Source organism: Geospiza fortis, unplaced genomic scaffold (assembly GCF_000277835.1).
Source record: "Geospiza fortis unplaced genomic scaffold, GeoFor_1.0 scaffold217, whole genome shotgun sequence".
Lineage (NCBI taxonomy): Eukaryota > Metazoa > Chordata > Aves > Passeriformes > Thraupidae > Geospiza > Geospiza fortis.
Window position 1 is genome coordinate 1314665 of NW_005054392.1, and position 19918 is coordinate 1334582.

General features: G+C 39.4%; 1 protein-coding gene across 1 annotated transcript in view; it reads right to left on the bottom strand.

The window, feature by feature from the left end:
• LOC102036598 (plasminogen-like) overlaps nt 1–19918 on the bottom strand; it is a 22586-nt gene that overhangs the window by 1263 nt on the left and 1405 nt on the right. The window contains exons 2-18 of the mRNA XM_005425652.2: nt 17910–18045; nt 15624–15730; nt 12656–12770; nt 11668–11807; nt 10932–11052; nt 10682–10800; nt 9643–9805; nt 9002–9132; nt 8077–8242; nt 7125–7291; nt 6065–6213; nt 4525–4618; nt 2853–2973; nt 2045–2119; nt 1559–1699; nt 1125–1231; nt 145–290 (exon numbers count right to left, since the gene is read on the bottom strand). Coding sequence (XP_005425709.1) covers nt 145–290; nt 1125–1231; nt 1559–1699; nt 2045–2119; nt 2853–2973; nt 4525–4618; nt 6065–6213; nt 7125–7291; nt 8077–8242; nt 9002–9132; nt 9643–9805; nt 10682–10800; nt 10932–11052; nt 11668–11807; nt 12656–12770; nt 15624–15730; nt 17910–18045 — 2198 coding nt within the window. The remainder of the gene's footprint in view (nt 1–144; nt 291–1124; nt 1232–1558; nt 1700–2044; nt 2120–2852; nt 2974–4524; nt 4619–6064; nt 6214–7124; nt 7292–8076; nt 8243–9001; nt 9133–9642; nt 9806–10681; nt 10801–10931; nt 11053–11667; nt 11808–12655; nt 12771–15623; nt 15731–17909; nt 18046–19918) is intronic.

Genomic DNA, 19918 nt, shown 5'->3' on the forward strand with positions numbered 1-19918 from the left:
AGAAGAATCCATGGGTATTTTTCAACTCAGATACATGTGGTGTGGTAACACCCCAAGGATAATTCTGGGCATCTAAAGCCCAAAAAACAATGCCCTATTTGATCTGAATGTGCTTACAAGTGACTCTCATGCTGACAGACTTACCTGGCAGGTATCTGTGCCACCATGAATATTCCCAGCACAGAGCTCGTGCTTTTTAACTCTACCGTTCAAGAATTCAGGGCGGTTGCATATTTTATTCTCAATTACAGGAAAACCAGTTTCCTTTAAGTAGCCCTGACCAGGAGTACCTTTGCAAATAAAAATGAGATGAAAAAAGAACAAATAACAAAGGTATTTATCATATTCACAACACACAAATATCAGGATATGGATAAGCAGTAAAATCAACATAGTGTGCACTATGCGTTCACTTCCCAGGCCCAATATGAAGATATACCAAAATCAGTAAGCACTATTGTCAGTATTATGGTACTTATCACCTTCTACCACCCACCATTGACCTTCCTGTTCACACAGTACATCCATGTGGATCCAGTACCCATAGAAACTTGTGGGAGTCATTCCCAAGCCATTTTATTTCTCTATATCTGAATTTTGTGCGGAAGAAATTAGGTAGGAAGCAAACAGTTGAAAATGACATGATGGGCAAGGAGGCAGAGAAGGTACCAGGGCACTTCTGAACCAAGACAGAGTGAGAGGTTTTGAAATTGAGGGTTTTATTTGTGTGAGATGCAAACCAGCCTGGCTGGGAGGAAGAATCCATCAAGAGAATGAGAAAAGTCACATTTACGTGATTAAGAAATAACCTAAATCTAGAAAAACTTTCCATCCAACTGGGCAAAAGCCCACTTTGGGGAAAAGCATTTGGACTGAGAGAGAAGTGACTCAGCTCTGCTTCTCCTCTTGTAGCAGCATCTATTTGGAGGGTTTCAGTTTACCTGGCATTGAACGACTTAGGAGAATTAGAGAGACAGTGGGAAGTTTGGCAGCACCTGATGAATTTTGATGAAACAAGTTTTTCATCAATAGCTTGTGTGTGGCACAAGAGAGGGCACACTTTGGATACAAGTATACACCAGTCTGCAAACATGGAGCTTTTAAATGTGTTAATGCTGTCTCACCTTTTGTATCCCCCCAGCCTGTCACATAGCACTCCTCTCTTCCTCCTAACACAGAGTTTTCTTTTGGTAAACAAACTGGGATTACATGATTATTAATGACTGCTGGTCTGAAATGAACAAAGAGGAACAATCATTAGCACAATTATACTTAATACTAGGTTCTAATTCAGGTTTCTAAAAAGATTTTATATATATTTAGCCTTTTATAATTTAAATCCTTAGTTTCAGCTGAGGTCCCCAGCCTTCCTCCCCTCCCAAAGGCAGCCCTTCCCTTTCTGAAACCTGGGAGCCTCTGCAGAAAGGGAAGAAAAAGGGGGTCTCAAATCACTAATTGAACACAGAGTATGCAGAAACACTCATTTCTACAACACCAGCGACCACTTTTTAGTCATCTTGTCCCATCAGAACAAAGACTGCCTCAGGGAAGAAGGTACCTGCTCAGTTTCAGCAGAGCAATATCTGCTCTGCGTGGCTCCTTGAACAACTTCTCCACATCACGGATTTGTACTGATGGCTCTGTTGCCAGTTCTCTGTGTAATCCAAGGTACACCTTATATGCAGCTGGTCGTGAGGACCTATTGGAAAGGATTGCACATGGTGAGCTGATGAATACACAACCAGAACAGAGACCACTTACAATGTTACTGAGCACCTTGCTCTGTCAAAGCCAGATAGCCAGCTTTGGAGTAAACTTAATCCTGTATAATGGCACATGAAATCAAATTGGCAGGAGTTATCACTGTCACTCTGCCTTACGGGCAAAATTCAGCTTTAATGAATGACAAATAGACTTAGCTCAATTCTTGACTGCTTGCAAGCTGTTTGCAACCAGCTCGGGTTAGTTATTAGGTCTCTTGTTTCTCCTGTTTTTTTCTATCTTGTGTAAGAAGTTGCTGGTGGAGACTGTAATAGATACTTACTTTTCTAAGCAGTGGGAAGCAGTAAGAACCCATTGAGGATCTATCAGAGTTCCCCCACAGAAATGCAAGCCATAACTGTAATAGAGCAAAATGTCATGAAAAGGGCAGTGGTTTAAGATGGGGAAGTTAATCCTACTTCCCCAGTAATTTATCAGGTAATATTTCCAACATGTCTGCCTTTACAAACTAAAGACATTACTCCACAATTTCATTAAGAAATGTTCTGCTTTCCTAGAATAATGCTTCTTACAATGATAGTAAGAGTCCGTGGACATTTTTAGGAGGCCTTGTATGAAAACACCTAGATCTTCATTCTTAGTCAGTGTTTCTATTACTGGAAAAAACCCTGTGTGCAGTGAGGTTCACCATTTTAGAGATTTTGACTTTTTCTAGCTCTAATCACAGTCATAAAGCTCTGCAAGTGGGCTTGATTCCCAGTTTTATTAATAATTTTGCCAGTAGGATCAAATCTTTACATGGAAGGACTGATCAAGAGGTGTACTAGCCATACTGTTGCTTTTAATTCATTGGAAACTGATTCTGTTGTAGAATATAGTGACAGGTTTAAAGTCATTCTGCCTTCTACTGAAAATGTTCTTGAAATTAACAATTAACAATTGATCATCTCACTACTTGTCACAAAATAGAATGCTCTTGGTTGTCTAAATGACCTTCTTTAAGAATAGCATGCACAATGTTTAGCCTTGAGCTATTTTTAAATTGAAATCAAGTTTGGAATGCCTGAACATTGTATGAGAGGCCAGGTTTCTTTGCATGTAGAGTCCAATGTAATGGGGAATAACCTTACCTGGTACGGAGGCTGATCTGCCAGGGCCAGGAGTGTGGGTGTGAAACACACCCTGCAACAATCCTTTGAGCACACAATTTTGGTCTGAACTTGGATTTCCCACATTCATACTGAGGAGGAGCTTCAGAATAAGAAAAAAACATCACTGTAGGGAACTTAAGTGATTTGCTATATATTCACTATGAACTCAGTGAACTAGAAGGTGAACCTGTTACATTTGTCACTTCAGCTTCTGATTTTCTTCAAGTAATTCTATACCATACATCACATATATTTTGTTAGGTTACCTTCATCTGGAACCCCTAAAAATACCTAGTAAATTCTTCTTTTTCACATACAGTTCTCAGTGGCCAGCAAATTACACACAAGTAGCTCTACAGTCTACAGTCAGATAGAAAAAACCTCAACCAAACAAACCCAAAACAAAAACAGAAGGGGAAAGAGAAGAAAAGAGAGAGAAACAAGAAATAAATTCTATAACGATTTTTAAATGGTCTCTTATGGACATCAGCAGTGCAGAAGCTGCACTGGCAGATGTTTTAAACCAATCTTGTGAAATTCTAATGCTGTCTCTGAGGAACAAAAATTTGTCAACTCTTATCTTAGGCACTTCAGATCTCTCTGAGTTATTAAAAAAAGTAGTTCTATTTGGCCTTGGTGAACTGAGTCTTATCAACACGGAATTTAGAATTTTGTCAGCAAAAAGAGCTAACTAATGAAATTTAAAGCAAATGCCATGTTTCCTCTGTTCCTCAGATTACCTTCTCAACAAAAAAACTCCAGTACTAATTTAAAGAAGAAATGGATCATCAAAATACAATACAATAGTGATGTGAAAATGTGATTTTTTTTCCTTAAGACTCCCAGCCCAACATGTTCACTGCAGTATTACTTCACAGGTCCAGTGTGTTTACAACAACAATTTTCTTTTTCTTGTTTGCTCCGTTTTTTGGTTTTGATCTGAGCACATTTTCTGCTGCTTACTGCTGAGGGGATAAAGCAGCAAGAAATTCGCCCTTCTTTTGAGAGCTACCTCTCTTCCTAGCATAGCTTTTGTTGTTGATAGACATGAAAGGACTGGAAACCAAAATGTTATAAAACTTTCTCAACTTGTACATTTTGTTGCACCACCTCCTTCAGAGCTTGATTACTACTAACAAAGACAAAGGGCATTTGGTTAAACATTTAGGGTCAGATGCATTTTGCAGATACCAGATATGGTACAGTCTCAGAGGAGGGACAATCTGGTTGTCATCCAGAACAGAGCCAGAGCCACATGGGCAGGGAGTGCAAAGATTTTGCTGGTATAAGAGTGTGCCTTGTTCAGCAAGACCACACACAGAGTTATGCCAGGAGATTAGGCTGGGGCAGGGGAAATTTCTGCTGGAACTGCCCATTTTGAAACACATGACAAAACTCCATAAGCTTCAGTGGCCTCCATATCTTGTGGTGCATTTGGGGCTTTCAAGGAAGACCAGTCTTAGGTCTTCAGACAGAGACCCTGAGAACATCACTTCCCAAGAGCCTTCATTTCTTATCTATATCTATTGCACTTAGATCAGTCTTTCACACTAAACACCAAGTACTCTCCAGCTGTTATGAAAAGGTACAGCAAAGGGGGACACTAGTCCATAAGAGGAAGGGAGACACAAGTCTTTAAAGGAATATTTACGGCATTTGGGAATGTCACAGTACTCCCAGGCTTTTCTCGGGTCTGTTGTGTAGCACCAAGGTCCATTCACATCTCCATCAGGATTCCTGCAATACTGTAACAAAGAATAAAGGCACCAGCTATTGACCAGGGAATAAAAAGGCCAACCAATTAAAGCTTCAAAACAAAATAAAATAAAATAAAATTCAGGAAATATTTTTTATTTTCATTCTTATAAGTAACTTCCCATTCCTTTTGTCAAATACGATTTCATTTTTCCATTTGCTCTGTGAGTTTGGAAAAGGATAATAAAAATCAGACTTCCTCAACTGTCTTCAGACATTAAGCTTCACTAGGGCAACCTTGGATCCCTGAGGTCTCAAAAATTAGGAGATCTTGACTTTGGATGAAGCTTTCTAAACCACAGAAAATATTTACTCCTGCTTTCCCTGCAGTAGGATCAGTCCTGAGGTCTTTCCACATCCACTCTGGCTGCATGACTCATGGACAGGAGAGTGCTGTGTAAGCTGTTCTTGCTCAACCTGATTATGCCTGTGGTGGTGCAGGGCTGCAGTGTTCCCCCTCATGCAGGTTCTGGTTAGCTGAATCACTCTCAGGCTTTCCCTGGGCATACTGACTGATCCCTGCTCAGCACTGACACCTCACACAACTGCATGCTACCAGGTATCTTTTCCAGTTCCCTTCCCTATCCTGAAACATATCCCATGTCCTGGAGAAAATATATGCTACCAAGAGCCCCTGACAAGCGCAAGAACCAAGAATTTATGACAGTCAGCTTTTTAGAGACAGTTTCCCCAATCTGGAATTCAATACAGGGTATGTGATTCCATCAAAGAATTGACTAAAGCAAGTTCTAAAGTCATCTACCCGGTAAAAAAATAGTTCAAGCTGTCAGCATCAAAAAAGATCTTTGTATCATGTGCAAAGCTTGTCACAAATCAGGCAAATACCGTAAATGGGAAGTTACAAGGCTAAAGAGCTCATGATGAGTACATTTGTTAGGACTAGGGAGATACAGGTTAGAAAGGAAGTTTGCCTTCCAGGGTGGTCAGGTACATGTATAGCCCTGAATAAAGGGCTGTGGCAGAAGCTGGAGGGCTGAAGGGGAATTACTGGGGCATAGGGGGGGCTACAATCCATCAGCTACACATCTCAAGGAACTTGCACTGAGCATTGGATCCATCACATCACCTGTCCCTGGTACTACTGAAACCCTATGAGCCCAGGCATTCTTTCTGTCAGAGGAGACAGAGGCCCTGCCCACAGACCAGCTCTGGTTAGTCCTCAGTAGTGAGGAGAAGCAAGGGCCCATCTGAAGCCCCTTGGATGTGCTGCAGAAGCATTCCGTGGAGCTTCTGGGCATCTCTGTGTCCCACAGCGACCACACTGGTCATGTCAGCAAGAACTATCATGATCAGGTTTTTGAATTGAACTGAGGAAAAGAAATTAACAAAGACCTGTCACCAAATGCTCACTGAGGAACCCTGAAAAAGACAGGAAGAGCTCAATGACAACAAGTATTAAATGAACAGTTGTTTACATTTTTTTCCAGGCCTGCTCTTGGATGAGTTGTGGGAGTGAAATAGTCGTGGCTATGAGGTCTCTGAGAGCTCCACTCTTGACAAGTCCTGCCCCTTGCAGTTTTTGCCACTGTGCCACGGTAGTCTACACCATTTTCAATAATGCACTCTGTGAAAAATGAAGGAAAGGGAATGGTTGTTAGCTGTGAGCTGTTGGGCCATGTCCATACTTGATGGTGGTGAAGCAGAGATGAATTTGAGGAAATACTACTACAATTTACACATCCTACATATTAAGTAGATGAGGAAAGAAGGGCTACATTGTGTCAAGGATGACTAACAATGATATTTTAATTTCCTTGCATCTTAAAAATTTTCTTCATGATCACAAAAGTCACAAATAAAAGAAGCTTACATTCAGTCAATCCTTCAAGACTCCAGAAGTCAGGACTGCAAAGACCATGCACTCATAAAGTATTTTCCTTGAAGACACTGATATCTGTCCAATGCCACATTTTACAGTAGGTAAAACACAGTAACACGTATTCAGCCAAAATTATTAACCTTCTAACCAGTGAAACGTCATAGCAAAAAAATTTTAAAAAGAAAGCTGCAGTACTCTAACCATCTACTGCATAACAGAGTTGCATCTGAACTGAATCAAAAAAAGCCAGCTGTCCTTTGATGGTAAGTGCAACCCTAGAAATGTGAAAGCATGGCACAGGAAAAGACTTTTTGGAGCAGGTGCCAGCAAAATGCCATCACTGCTCCATTTTCTGTCATTGCTAGTTGTCCTTCCACAGTAGAGCTATCTGCTTCCTTGTGTTTCCAATATTACCAGATGTCGCAGGTAAAAGATGTGATATTAGCCCAAAATCTAATGCAGAAACCCTGCTATAAAATTCTACAAAAATGCTCAGAAAATTTAATACTGTATTGAGTGTGGATACAATACTGTATTAAATTCTGTATTTATTTAGAGTTTCCTGTATTTCATCCTCATTAAATTCTTGAAGGTGCTTCCATAAAAACCAGCTTCCTGGTTATGAGCATTTCTGGGGAAGCTGAAAGTAGTCTCACCAGGGTTTGTTTCCTCTGCTGTCTGAGGAGGCTTAGGTACAGTCTGTAGCCCCTGGTCATCACACTTCTTCAGGTCACAATACTCCCACCTCACACTGGGGTCAGTGGTGTAGCACCATGGACGGCTGTCAGCATCCGGGTTTCTGCAGTAATTTTGGCTCAGGCCCCTGCAAATGCAAACATATTATATTCATACCCATGTCATTGCCCTGGGGAGAGCTCAAAAGAATTTAGAAATCAGATCTGCTTCAGAGTTAGCATATACCATTTATCATGTACATTCTGTCATGGCCAGTTGAAATCACTTTTACAGCAGAAAGAAATCAGGACACATACATTAAATATATAAATATGCCAAATACTTATTCACTGATTAACACTTAAAGTAGAATATAATTTAAAAATCCAGATAAGTAAATGCATACATGCATAGCAAAGATATAATTTTTTTCCCAGATACGGCAATAGCTTTAAAAAAGAAATAGTTTTTTGCATTTTGGAAAAAATAAGTGATAAATATTAGGAATAAGAAAACAATCCATCCCTTCTTCAAAGTTTTAATGACTGCAGACTAGGAAGGAAAGACTTAAACTCATAAGTCTTATGAGTTTATATATTAATCATAATATATGCATCATAAATTAATGCATGGAAACAGTTCATTTCAGCATAAGGGAAAATTTATTATAACTATTAATTGCCTTAGAAGCAATGTAGAAACACACAGTTAATTAGTCTAAAGTATAATAGTGGCACCTGTGGTTTCTTTCAAGATGAAGTTAATAAACAATGTTTCCATGATGAAAGAAGAAGAAAAGGAAGGGATTATTTTTATCTAGTACTCTCCCTTCCCGGCTTTATTATCATTGTTGTGCAATGATGATGCAAATCAAAAGAAGTTCAATGGAATGACCACTGTCCAATGAAACCTGGCAATGGGAAGCACACGTACGCATTGGGGAAGTTCTCGGCCGTTTTGTTGTGCCGGTGCGGCGACATTGAGCTCCAGGCCTGGCATTTCTTCCCCGAGCGAGTGAAAGAAGCTGTACCACGGTAAGTGACCCCATTGCCCTGATAGCACTCCTCTGTAACTTCAGCCTGCTCAGGCACATCAACAGCTGTAGTGAATAACAGAAACCAATCTCTTGCATCTTAACTCTTTGACATTGATACTTGAGCATAGAAAGACAACAGAAAACAAGGAGCCAGAATATTTCATTGACCACCACAGCATGCTCTCTGTAACAGAATCCTTCTCAGACAGTAGATCAAAAGGAAGATTTCAAAAGATGCTTCCAAAAATTTAATTATGTGTTAGATTAAAAGCACTTGTACTTAATTTTACTGTTACACATGGGGATTTATTTCAGATAACAAGCCAAATAGTTAGCATACGAATCAAAATTTTTTCAGGATGGATGCTGCCTGTGTCTTTGCCATACACCTGTGTGGGGAACAAGACTACCTTGTGTAAAGAGAGGTTTTTTCTCATTATTTTCTATGGAGTCTTGGTTCAATGCTCCTAAATTATCTTAGGTTTTTGCTACACATTCAGTTTTAAGGAACTGGCATGTAAAGCTAACTAACTTTTCCATGGAGCATTTAAAAATCTATTGGCAGAGGTAACCACCACGGGGCAAAATGAAAAGACTCTTTTACTGCAAAATTTCCTGATCTGAGGCAACAGCTGACTTAAAACCTTCTGCACGTGGCTGCAAGACTGCACACACAAACCTGGGCTGCACATCAGACCCAGGAGCTCAACTAGTCACAGCAATGCCAACAGTGACAGCAGCAATGCAACTGAGCAGAGTCACATGAGATTTTTCAAAATAAACCATGATGACCCTTCACTTCCACTTGTCTCCTGTTCTTACCAGGGGCCTCTGGCTTGGCACTGTCACAGGAGGGGATGTTGCAATATTCCCACCGGGCAGTTGTGTTGGTGGTGTAACACCATGGCCTCTTCTCACCATCAGGATTTCTGCAGTAGTTTTCATCTAGGCCCCTAGAACAGAAAACTTGACTGATAAAAATTTCTCTTGGAAATCTATTAAGGGTTATGAACAAATGGAGAATCTCTTGCTGCCTAGTTTAATGTTGTGTTTACTGGTGCCATTTGTTACATGAATAATGGCAATTCGCTGGTGTTTTGGATGTGCTAAACCAGATACCTGCACGAGCAATGGATTAATTAGGAGACTGTAAAACTCTGAAGTCAAAAGTAGCACAACAGAGAGAATCTAGGGTGAAAGAATCTAGCCCCAAGCAAATATCTTAACTGTAATGAGGAGGGAAATAGTCAGCCAAGGAGAGCTTGAAAGTCAGAAGAGGAGACACCTGTACTCAAGAACAAAGAAGTCAATAAAAAGAAATGTATGAAAAAATTGAAAAGATGAGATCCAGCAGGTGGTGAATGCTGGTGTAACTGAAGGACTTTGCAATACAGATGAAGAAAACTGAATTTTGAGACTTGGTATTTCTCATGGATACGGAGTAACAGAGGGGTTTCACTTACTGGCAGGGATAGTTTTCAGGAGTGCGAGCATGTCTGTGGGGAGACTGAGAGCTCCAGTGCTGACAGGTATTTCCTGATTCAGTAACAGATATTGTGCCTCGATAGTCTTCTCCTCTCCCTGAGAGACACTGGCGTCCTGGGGCAGGAGGTGGTGGGGGTGTTGCTGTTACAGAAAAAGGAACTGAAATTAATCGGTGCCTTCTAGATATAGTAAAAAACTAAACCAACAAACCACTCTGACCTTTACAATCAAGTGAGCTTTTTAGATTTCTTTGCAGATAAGTTCTAAATATCAAAATATTTGAAAAGTCCAAAAGGCAGATAAAAGATCTAAAGATATCTTTCTTGACTTTTCTTTCTCCCATTTTGAGTTCTTCACAAGCAGTCAGGCTGCAAGAAGGGCATTTGCATCTGCCCCTTTACAGCAGCCAGGATACAGGACAGGACACAAAAGTCAGGATAATGAAAATTCTAGCAGCCTCATCAGAACAGAGCTGGGAAGTGAGCAAGTGGTAATACTGTGAAGAACACTGGGGTGAAAGTGTCTGGCCCATCAGTGATACAGACAGGTGCACGTGTAAAATAGGCATACTCTGACTGGTGAGAGACAGCAAGGATGAGGTCTAGTGAGAAGTCCCAAGGAAAAGCATAATGGCAAGGACAGGACTTTAGGGGAAAAGAAAACTGAAAAGATGGAGAATTCATTTGGAAGAGCAAAACAAAAGCCAAAGTACTTTCAGGAAGAGTGAAACTTCTTGGAATAAAAAGAGGAATAACAGAAGAAACAGCAGAAATGCCTGGTCATAGGAAAACACATCAAGGAAGGGAGATGTGCTCCAGAAAAAACCTTCAGAAATGCCTATGACAGAAACATCTAGCCTCAATAAAGCTATCAGAAGTTCATTTTAAAGTGATTAATTTTTTTCTTTGAGATAAAATTCAGCTGTCTTTTATACTTTTCTTTATTTTTGGGACCTCTTCTGTTTATTCTAGATCCTCACACCACTCTGACTGGAAGAAGCCTAGAAGCCAGACTCACTGCAACGAGGAATGTCACAATATTCCCAGCGTTTAGTTGGACTGGTAGTGAAACACCAGGGCCGAGGTTCTCCATCAGGATTACGACAATAATTATTCTTCAGATCCTTCTCTGGAAAACTGAACCAGAAAAATAAGGTTTTTAGGTTTTAAGATACGCTACTAATAGCTGTAACAATTCTCCTGTCTGGTGCAGGGTGGTCTTCAGCCCACCACTGGTGATAAAGAGACCATCACAGAACGTGACTCACTTTTCTGGGAGGTATCCATGGGAGTGAGGTTCCTGGGAGTCCCAGCGCTGGCACTCAAGCCCAGATGTTGTTGTTGCAACTACTCCATGGTAGTTTTCTCCACTGCAGTGCATGCACTCTACTGTAGGAACAAGGCAGAGTAAGGACAAGAGAGACAGAAAGCCTCTGATGAACTGTTCCAGAAACATTGCCACTTGTCTCACGTGAAGCACAAGAGCCTGATCAGAGCACAAGGCTGAAGTAGAGTCATTTTTTTTGGCAAAGTAAAAGCTTAGTTTCCTTGGTAAGATGACTTTAACAATCGACTTGTTAAAGTCATTTTAGTTGTTGAAGTATTGCATGAAAAAAAGCCAAAACCAAACCAACATTACAGACTACAGGCTTTAAAAGAGCTAAATTGAACCTATTAATATATAATTTAAAATCTGTGCTTTGCTACTGTCACATTTTATTGAGTTCTGCACTAGTAACTGTCATTTTGTTCAATTCTAATTTCATGATATATCAATACACCCATATGCCTTTTTTATCTAGGGAAAAAAATACTCTGTGTTGATGTTTTCAGAGTCTTTTGATATCTTTCTTGTTGATGTTGAAAATGTTTTGGAAAATTTTGTGTTGAACTAAATTCAAGTTTGAAACAAATGCTCAATTGAAAATAAAAGTGTCTGAATAATTTCACATTCTTCAACGCATCTCGAAAAAATTGGGAAGAAGTCAGTATGTGTGTCCTGACCTTCACACTCAGGGATGTTACAGTAGTCAAATCTGGTATCAGGATCTGTTGTGTAACACCAGGGTCCCTTTTCATCCTTGTCAGGATTTCTGCAGTAGTTTTCCTCCAGTCCTGCTTTGGGATATTTTTCAGGCGTGTAACTGGAACAGAAGTAAATGGGATTACAGAATTAGGAAAGTGTCCCAATTTTTCAGCTCAGGGCTCTAAAAACAAAATTTTTATCTGAGGACAATTTTGTAGATGTTGGTCTTTAGAGGGCCCCTAAGAGTTACTGTGTGCAATTGCTGAAGCATTAGAAATGCTACAATGATAGACTTCAGGAAATACAGTGCCTCTATGGCCAGTTATGCCCTCAATACTTGCATTTTCTTTAGCTATTGGTTTCCAGCAGTTATTGCTCAGGCAGGGTACTACCATGTGGCATGTAGGGAGCTGCCTCCTCTGGGATATGTTCCCTGGGAGACACAATGAGAACATATTTGCTGAAATGTGAGAGTCTCTGTAACCTGAATGCTACAGCTTCTGAATAGAAGGTTACTAAATAAAGCCAGTTAGGGTTTTTTTATTAAATACAAGAAATACTGCCTTGTTAATTGTGGATTCACTGATAAAATGATGCACCTCTATCTCATCTGCCACATTATACCTTTGACAAAGAGAAGAAGTTCTTGCTCTGGTGAGACTACTGAAAAATTCTGATTTCAGCAGAACCAGATGTTTCCCTGTCTAGTGTTTTGCTCATGTAAAGCCCATAAAATTTGAATGCAACTGCCAAGACTGACAGTGTCTCTGTTGATCATGTAGCATCACTTAGAGGTCTCTGAGTAATAACTCAGATTGGAGAATTACCTTATTCTGGATAGGTACAGAAAACTATTTTATAAGGAGATTTCTAACACCAAAAAATTGCTTACAAGACAAATTAGCACATATGTATGGCTTAACAAAATTTCAGAAAAACATATGAACAGATATGAAAAGACCTTACTTTGGTTTATGTGGGGCATTATCAGCCCACTTCTGGCACTTCACACCTTTCTGAGTTTTGGCTTCTGTTCCTCTGTAATCCACTCCGTTTCCCTCCTTGCATTCTAGAAGATATACTGAAATGATATGTGCTTAATCAGTATCACAACATATCCACTGGATTCTAACATACCCAAAATCCATTTTCATGCCAGCACACTTAAATATGTTTGATTGTATTTTGACTTTCTTATGTTCTCAAAACTAGACATTTTACATTGTAAAAACCTGCTAGATAGCTGATGTCTAAGTTAACTTAATTGGGACTGAAAAATGTACGTGAAAGCAAAAGAAGTTCTACACCAGAATTCCAGAGAAATAAGTGTAAAAAAACCCAGTTATTTTGGGAACACACCATAGTAGACTTAAATAATAAAATACACTTTAAACATTTAAATACATACTATAACAAAAGAGAAACACATTCTCTTTTTCTTACCTCCTATAAGATTATTATAGTTATGCACAGTAATTAAAATCAGATCTTTAAAGTCACCTGAATTCAGCTGGAGACAAGACAGCTGCAGTTTAGGGACAGCCACTGTCAGGCAATGTGTCTCTGGCTCAGAAAACTAAGTAGGAAACCCATTTACGATTTCCCTGGGGAAGCAATCTGTCATTTAGGTTGTGACCTGGTTTGTCTTAGTGTCTTTAAGTAGTGTACAAACTGAATTTTCAGTAAAGACTGAGTTCTGCAACAGTTTTTCTCAGAATCAAAGTTGTAACAAAGCTGACATACAAGCAGAAGATTAACAGAAATCTGGAGAAATAATGCCATTTTACACAGACCTGTCTTGCCCACACTGAAAAGAACTAATATTTGACTCCAAAATATGGTTCAGCTTTTCTGAGGGCTGATATTTTAGACCTGAATTTATAGATGCACCCTTAGGAATGCTTTTATTTCAATGTATATATAGAGGCAAGTTTACTCTAGAAACTTTAGCTGGAAGCTATTTGGATCCCTCAAACAATTTTGCAATAAAATAACATTAAACCCCTCAATCACTGAACATTGAATCAGTCAAGTGCTGACTCTTCTTGTTTGTGTAAACTTTTGACCGTTTATATAACCTTCAGGGCTTTTCCTTTCTGATGACAAATTACTAACTTTGATCCCCAAACTCAGCCCATGTCCCTTAGGTTAACTATTTCCAAACAGATATGAAGGTAACAACTCCCAAATGCAGCTTTAATTCCTGCTACTTTTTACTGTAAGTCAGAGAAGATTAACTTTCTCTTTTATAGCACATACTATTAAAAAAATAACTTCTGAAACTGTCAGTTTTATAGTAATTGTCATCCTTTTTGTTGAACACAATGATAAATAGCAACTAGGTCTCATCAAGTAATTGCTTTGACTGAAAAAATTACTGCAGATACAAAAATGAGCAACACAGACAGCATCTGATACATGCACAGTAGGTTGTGGTTTTGAGGTTTATGATACCAAGGTCCTTCTTTTGGTTTCTGCAGGCAGAGGTGCAATTTTTGGAAACTTTGGTTTTGTCAAACAACAGTTTTTCACACTTTTAGTGGTGTGTTTCTGTTATTTCAAGATGCTAAAACACATGTCTATGGCCCCAAAACATGTAGTAACAAATCCCCAGTGAGTATTGCAGTACCAGGCAGTACCAGGTTCTAACTTCAGTAAATCCAAGGGATGTCTGGAAAATAAACCAAAATTGCAATCTATCTCCTGATCGCAGTAAGAGAAACCAATACAATTGTTTACATGTAACTCATACAATCTTTTAGCTTTGTTACTTCTTAATTGATTCACTCAGTTTTCCTTCTAAATAAGAACTGCAGAAGATTTCTTTGTGTTACTTAATTGTGACGTATGGAAATTCCCACCTGCTTCTGTGTATAATGAAAGAACTAATGTTCTAAACATTAAATTACCTGCAGAAAAAATGCAGCAGGCCAAAGGCTTCAGAAAATACTAGGTTGAAAAGGACCCTCAGTTGTTTTTGGTCCACAGTCCCAGAAATAGCACATTCAGGTTCTAAGGTGAGTGAGACTGCTCAGAGCTCTGGCCAGCCAATATCTGCAATGGTGAAGGTTCCACAGCCTCTCTGGGCAATGTGGCTCAGTACTTACACACCTTTCTGTGAAAAATTACCTCCTTATCTTCCTTATCAGGCACTTATCCACAGTGCCTGAACAAAACCTCATTTGGATGTTCGGCTGCAATCCTGCTAAAGCTGTTGAACTACTATCTAAAATCTCCTTGCAGCTGCTACAGACACAGCATTGTCTAGCCCACAGGGAGGGATAAGCCACCAAGGTCAAGAGAGAAGTAAAGATGCATTTCTCTGGAGCTCATGGGTCTTTACTGTCAAGTTATTGAGATTCTTGCCTTTTCCTTTAGAAACTGGCCCATCAAAACCACTCCATGATTTTCCGCAGCTGAGAACCTGGTTCATTTTCTATTACTAAAGTCAAGCATTACTGTATTATTAAAATAAGTGAACAGCACAATGAAATTTATGTTACATTAAAAATAAACCTCATTCCTTCTTCCCTGTATACAGCAAGAGTTCCACGCTTGATAATGTAATTGAAAAATAGTCTCAAAATCCAATTGTTTCCTTGCATCTGGCATAAGGTGAGAATTTTTGAAACAGAATAAAAAATTGGATAGCTGCCATTCCTCAGAGACACACTTATCTTCAGAAAGAATTTGAGACCATTTCTGTCAAATAATCCTCATCTATGATTAAAATATTCATAAAACATGTAAAAAAGGGAACACAAAAATTCACCATGTCAATTAATGATATAATAAAAAGAAGAATGGGATAAAAATGTCACCAAATTAATTAACTGAAGAGTGTGAACATCATACAACAATATACAAATACTATAAAAACAGATAATTTTTATCAGAAACACAGTCAATAACATAAAAAAAGATATAGACATACTTCTTTTTTCATAAAGAACTGCATTTGCTCTTCTGAATATCATTGCTGTTTTGGTGTTCTCAGTCAATGTTAAACACTGCTGGTCTTTACTGGTAAATAAGAAGGCCCTGTCAAATTTAAGAGTAGAGAGCAATGTAAGAAACAATACAGAATATATGCTTATTTTCCTGAAAACATTTTTGAGTATTCAGTTGTCATTTCATCAAACACTACAGTTCAGCGATATTTAAGACTGAGATTCAGATTTTTATATTTAAGACAATATCAATATTTAAGACTGATATTTCAAATCACTGAGTATTACAGCTCACATTTTCAGTGGTAATTATCACTTCTAAGTGTTCATATCAAACCTAGGCTGAAAGGGATCTACAAGAAGAAACTATAACAAGGGATTTACAACTTGCCAGAGGTTCAAGAGACCATGTTGAAGGGGATATATACACAAGGCACCTTGACCTAATTAAAAAAATATAAGCAGTCATTCAAGGAGTTAGACACTCCACAGTATACAGCAGTCACCAAGGAGCAGGTAAAACACAGTCCAGGACCTTAAATTATCTTGTGGTAACTCTTATGAGAGTAAGCACTCCATAAATCATAGCCTTTTGTAAACTGCAAAACTGAAGCAGAAGGCGTAGCCTCTAGAATAGCATCTAAGGAAACCTTCTGACAGGCAAAATAATTCCTACAACTTGCTTTTTGGGACCAAAAAGAGAAGAGCAATAGCAGCATGGCATTCAATGGGTAAGAAGAAAGCTGTTATGCCCAGTTAAGCCAATTAAGCTGTCAGTAATGTTAAATTTGTAAGTAGGAAAGTAACTAAGGAGCACGGCCCAATCCACTTCTAAGGTGGGATAATAAGTCTGAAGTATTGATCTGAATACATTGGTCTGAAGAATTAATGTCAGGATGCTGCAGTGCTGCCCTTAAGCTCAGTGCTGGTCTTAAGCTCTACCTAACATTTATCTTCCCTCAAATCCCTTCTGCCAGACAGCACCTGTTCTTGCTTGATTGTAATAGATATCATGTAATTAATTAAGGAGGCATTAACCTGATGTCATTCCAGTGCCAAGTGATGGCAGGCTTAGACCCCAGGGCAGAAGCTAAAGAATGATACTGTGCCTGAATATGCCTCAAAAGGGAACATGAATTCCCTGCCAACTGTAAATGTATAATCTGAATATACAGACTTGCCCTCTCTGCCTTCCTCCCTACTATCCTGAACCATGTGCTACTGCAGCTCGGCCCTCTTTGTGGGTTTCAGAGTGAAGCTGGTGGATCAAGGGCAATTGGTGGTATTTCATACAGTCAGCAGACCCCTGTCCTCCTTCAGGGTTACACATTTTTAGAACAAGTCTCATTTTCTCTTTGGAGTTAAAACCCAAAGTTACAAAACACATTTAAGAAGTCAGTACCATTGTATCCCTGCCTTGAATAAAAGCATTGAGTAGAACCAAGTGCTGAAACAGCACTGCAGGCAATCACTCTGCTGAGTTCAGAAAGGTGTGCTGCAGAAGTGCTACACTGGAAGAGACAACCCCTCTGCCCCATATGTGCAGACTGCCTCCCACCACAGCAATGGACATCTCTCCTCACTGCCCCAGTTTCCTGCTACACTGCTGGAGCTCAGTGGGCTGTGCAAGGCTTTGGCACAGGAGATCCAGCAGCCTTAGGCTCAGAGCAATGGGCTCCTGTGGGACAGAAACCTGAGCAAAGACCAATAATACAGGTTCATCAACACCTTTCACGCTTTCTAGCCCCTTGAGCCTGGTTAATGCAAGTGCAGTGAGAGGACTTGGCTGAAAGGGTTTAGAATCATTAAGGTTTAGGTGGCCATCTCCTTCTCAAAGTAAATAGCAGTTACCTAAGTCCAAATTCTAGTAAAATTCTGAATAATGGATTTATCTGCAAGATAGGCATTGCGATGAAAATAAGCAATGCTATCCTAAATTTCCAAGACATTAATTATGACTCCTTGTTGCAGAAGGAGTGCAAGAGTCTTGATAAAACCATGCCAAGTTTGTTTGCAGCATGTCAAGTGCATCAAGATACTGTAATGTTTTTCAATAAAAATTCAACATAACTTTCTTAATTTCTCTATTTTTTCTGTCTTCATCTATATGCCCCAGGCATTTTGTTTGTGTACATTTTTTGTTTTTCCAGCAAACCTCAAACCCCCACAAAGTCATAAGAAAACCCTTGAAAGTTCAGACTGTGGATAAAAAAGGCATATTGTTCCATCACTTACAATGAAAGATATATGTGGGAACCAGTGGAAATTACCTGCAAGGAAACTTTTCTTCAGTTTCACATTTCTCTGCACATTCTTCATCACTATTTGCTCTATAAACTTGCTTCATTGGGTTGAGCAACCAAGCTCCCTCTGTTCTCACATAGCGGTCTAGAACGCTTCCTTGCACTAAAAGGAAAAAGAGAGAAAGGAGTGAAAATGGGAATTAAGATTTTATTTATTTCAAACTTGCACATTAAATTCTTTGCCACCTAACCATGTGACATCACCATTTAATTACTGGAATAGCTGGGTTAATGGGGACAAAATATGGGTAAATTAAAATGCCTTCCTGGTATGGCAAAAGGCATCACCACTGAAAACCCAGTGTAAGGCAGGACAGAGAAATGGCTTGAACAGTGATAACACAAACCTATGGTATAAAGTAATGGCACCACAAAAGATGACCCAAGGAGCAAACAAAAGTGAGGTGTCTCAGAAAGAAAATATTGGCCAAGCATACTTTGGACAAAGCGGAGAAATGGGGCTCAAGAAAGATGTGAAACAACATTTTGTCCTTTGCTGTCCATCTATCCACATGGAATAACTTCAGATTTATCAGCCACCTCCTTTCAAAGGCTCCTACTCTTAAAAGAAGCAAACCATCCTCAGTCACTGGGGTTGTCAGATGTTAAGTTTGTCATTTTTGTAATAACTCTTTACTGAATTTACTTAATAGTCAAGGTGGCAGTTGTTTCCCTCCATTGCAATGAATTAAGACAAGACACTAAACTGGTAAATAAATTCACCTAACAACCCCTGGGCTGCAGCTGCATGTCAAATATATAGGATACTAAAAAGTACAGCTATGTTTAATGGTAAACTCAAAAACTGTTCAAGAACAATTCTTCTTGTAAAGGACTTTGGCATTTAGTATTTTCCTGTTACAGCTCTGCAATCTTAGAATTAGTGCATAGCACAGTGATTTTCATGACTTCCAGCTGCAGGGTCATGGAGTTGCATGAGCCCTATGATTTTTACAGTTTCTTTATCAGTGGAGCATATGACTCTTCTGACGAACATTTGGCCCTGAGTTACCTGTTCCGTAGGGTTTCAACCCCTGACAGACACGCTGGCCCCTGGACACTGCAGGACATCTCAGTCCTGCTCTGTGCTTCTGTGCCTGGCCTTACGCAATTGCCGAATAAAAGGCAGACGGGATGAACCAGACCATGGCTGGAATCTCAGGAATAACAGCCATGCTGCAGAGAGGAACTTCACTTTCTCTGCCCCGTCTGTCTCAGCCATGGCCCAATGCCAGCAGGAGGGACAAAAAGCCTCCTTGTCCCACTCAGACCCATGGCCTGTGAGAGGGGGCTCCACTGGGTTGTTTAGTGGAGTCCTTCCAGCTGAGAAAGGCAACAGCTCCTCCCTTTCCTAAGTAACACTCTTTAGTGTGAAGTGGGCTCAGAATTAAATTAAATTCCTTCACTTGAGAGATAGGTCAGCCTGCAATTGGGTATTTTCTTAAAGATCATTTTGCATCTACAAGTTGAAGCTGGTAAAATAGGGATAAAAGCCAAATTATGCTTCCTCTCATAGGATTGCAAGAGCACAGAAGTTACTGCAGGGATTTTTCTGGATTTAAAATCCCCTAGGAAGAGCTCATCCCTAAGGATTGGCAGTTACTTTAACAGTATGCATGGAAAAAAAGGATAGCTCCTAGAAAACCAAAGAATAAGTGAAAAAGAGTCCAGTGACATTTCCACTAGTTATTTAAAAAAAAATATTGAGAATAAATGAGTTTTGAGACAAAACATTAAGCTAGGTTAAGACAATATCATAGGGATGGTGCAATGCTCTCCACAAGGAAAAGAAAAACAAGCACAGAATTCCTATTATGGTACAGCTTCCATGCAAACTTATTTCTGTTCTGTTTTGACATTTTGCAACAATATTGTCACTATTAATACAACATTTGATTTTAGAAATATTGTCAGGGCCATAATTGATTTGGGTCATAAAGGTATTTTTCCCCTTTTCTGTTATATTTACATGGTAA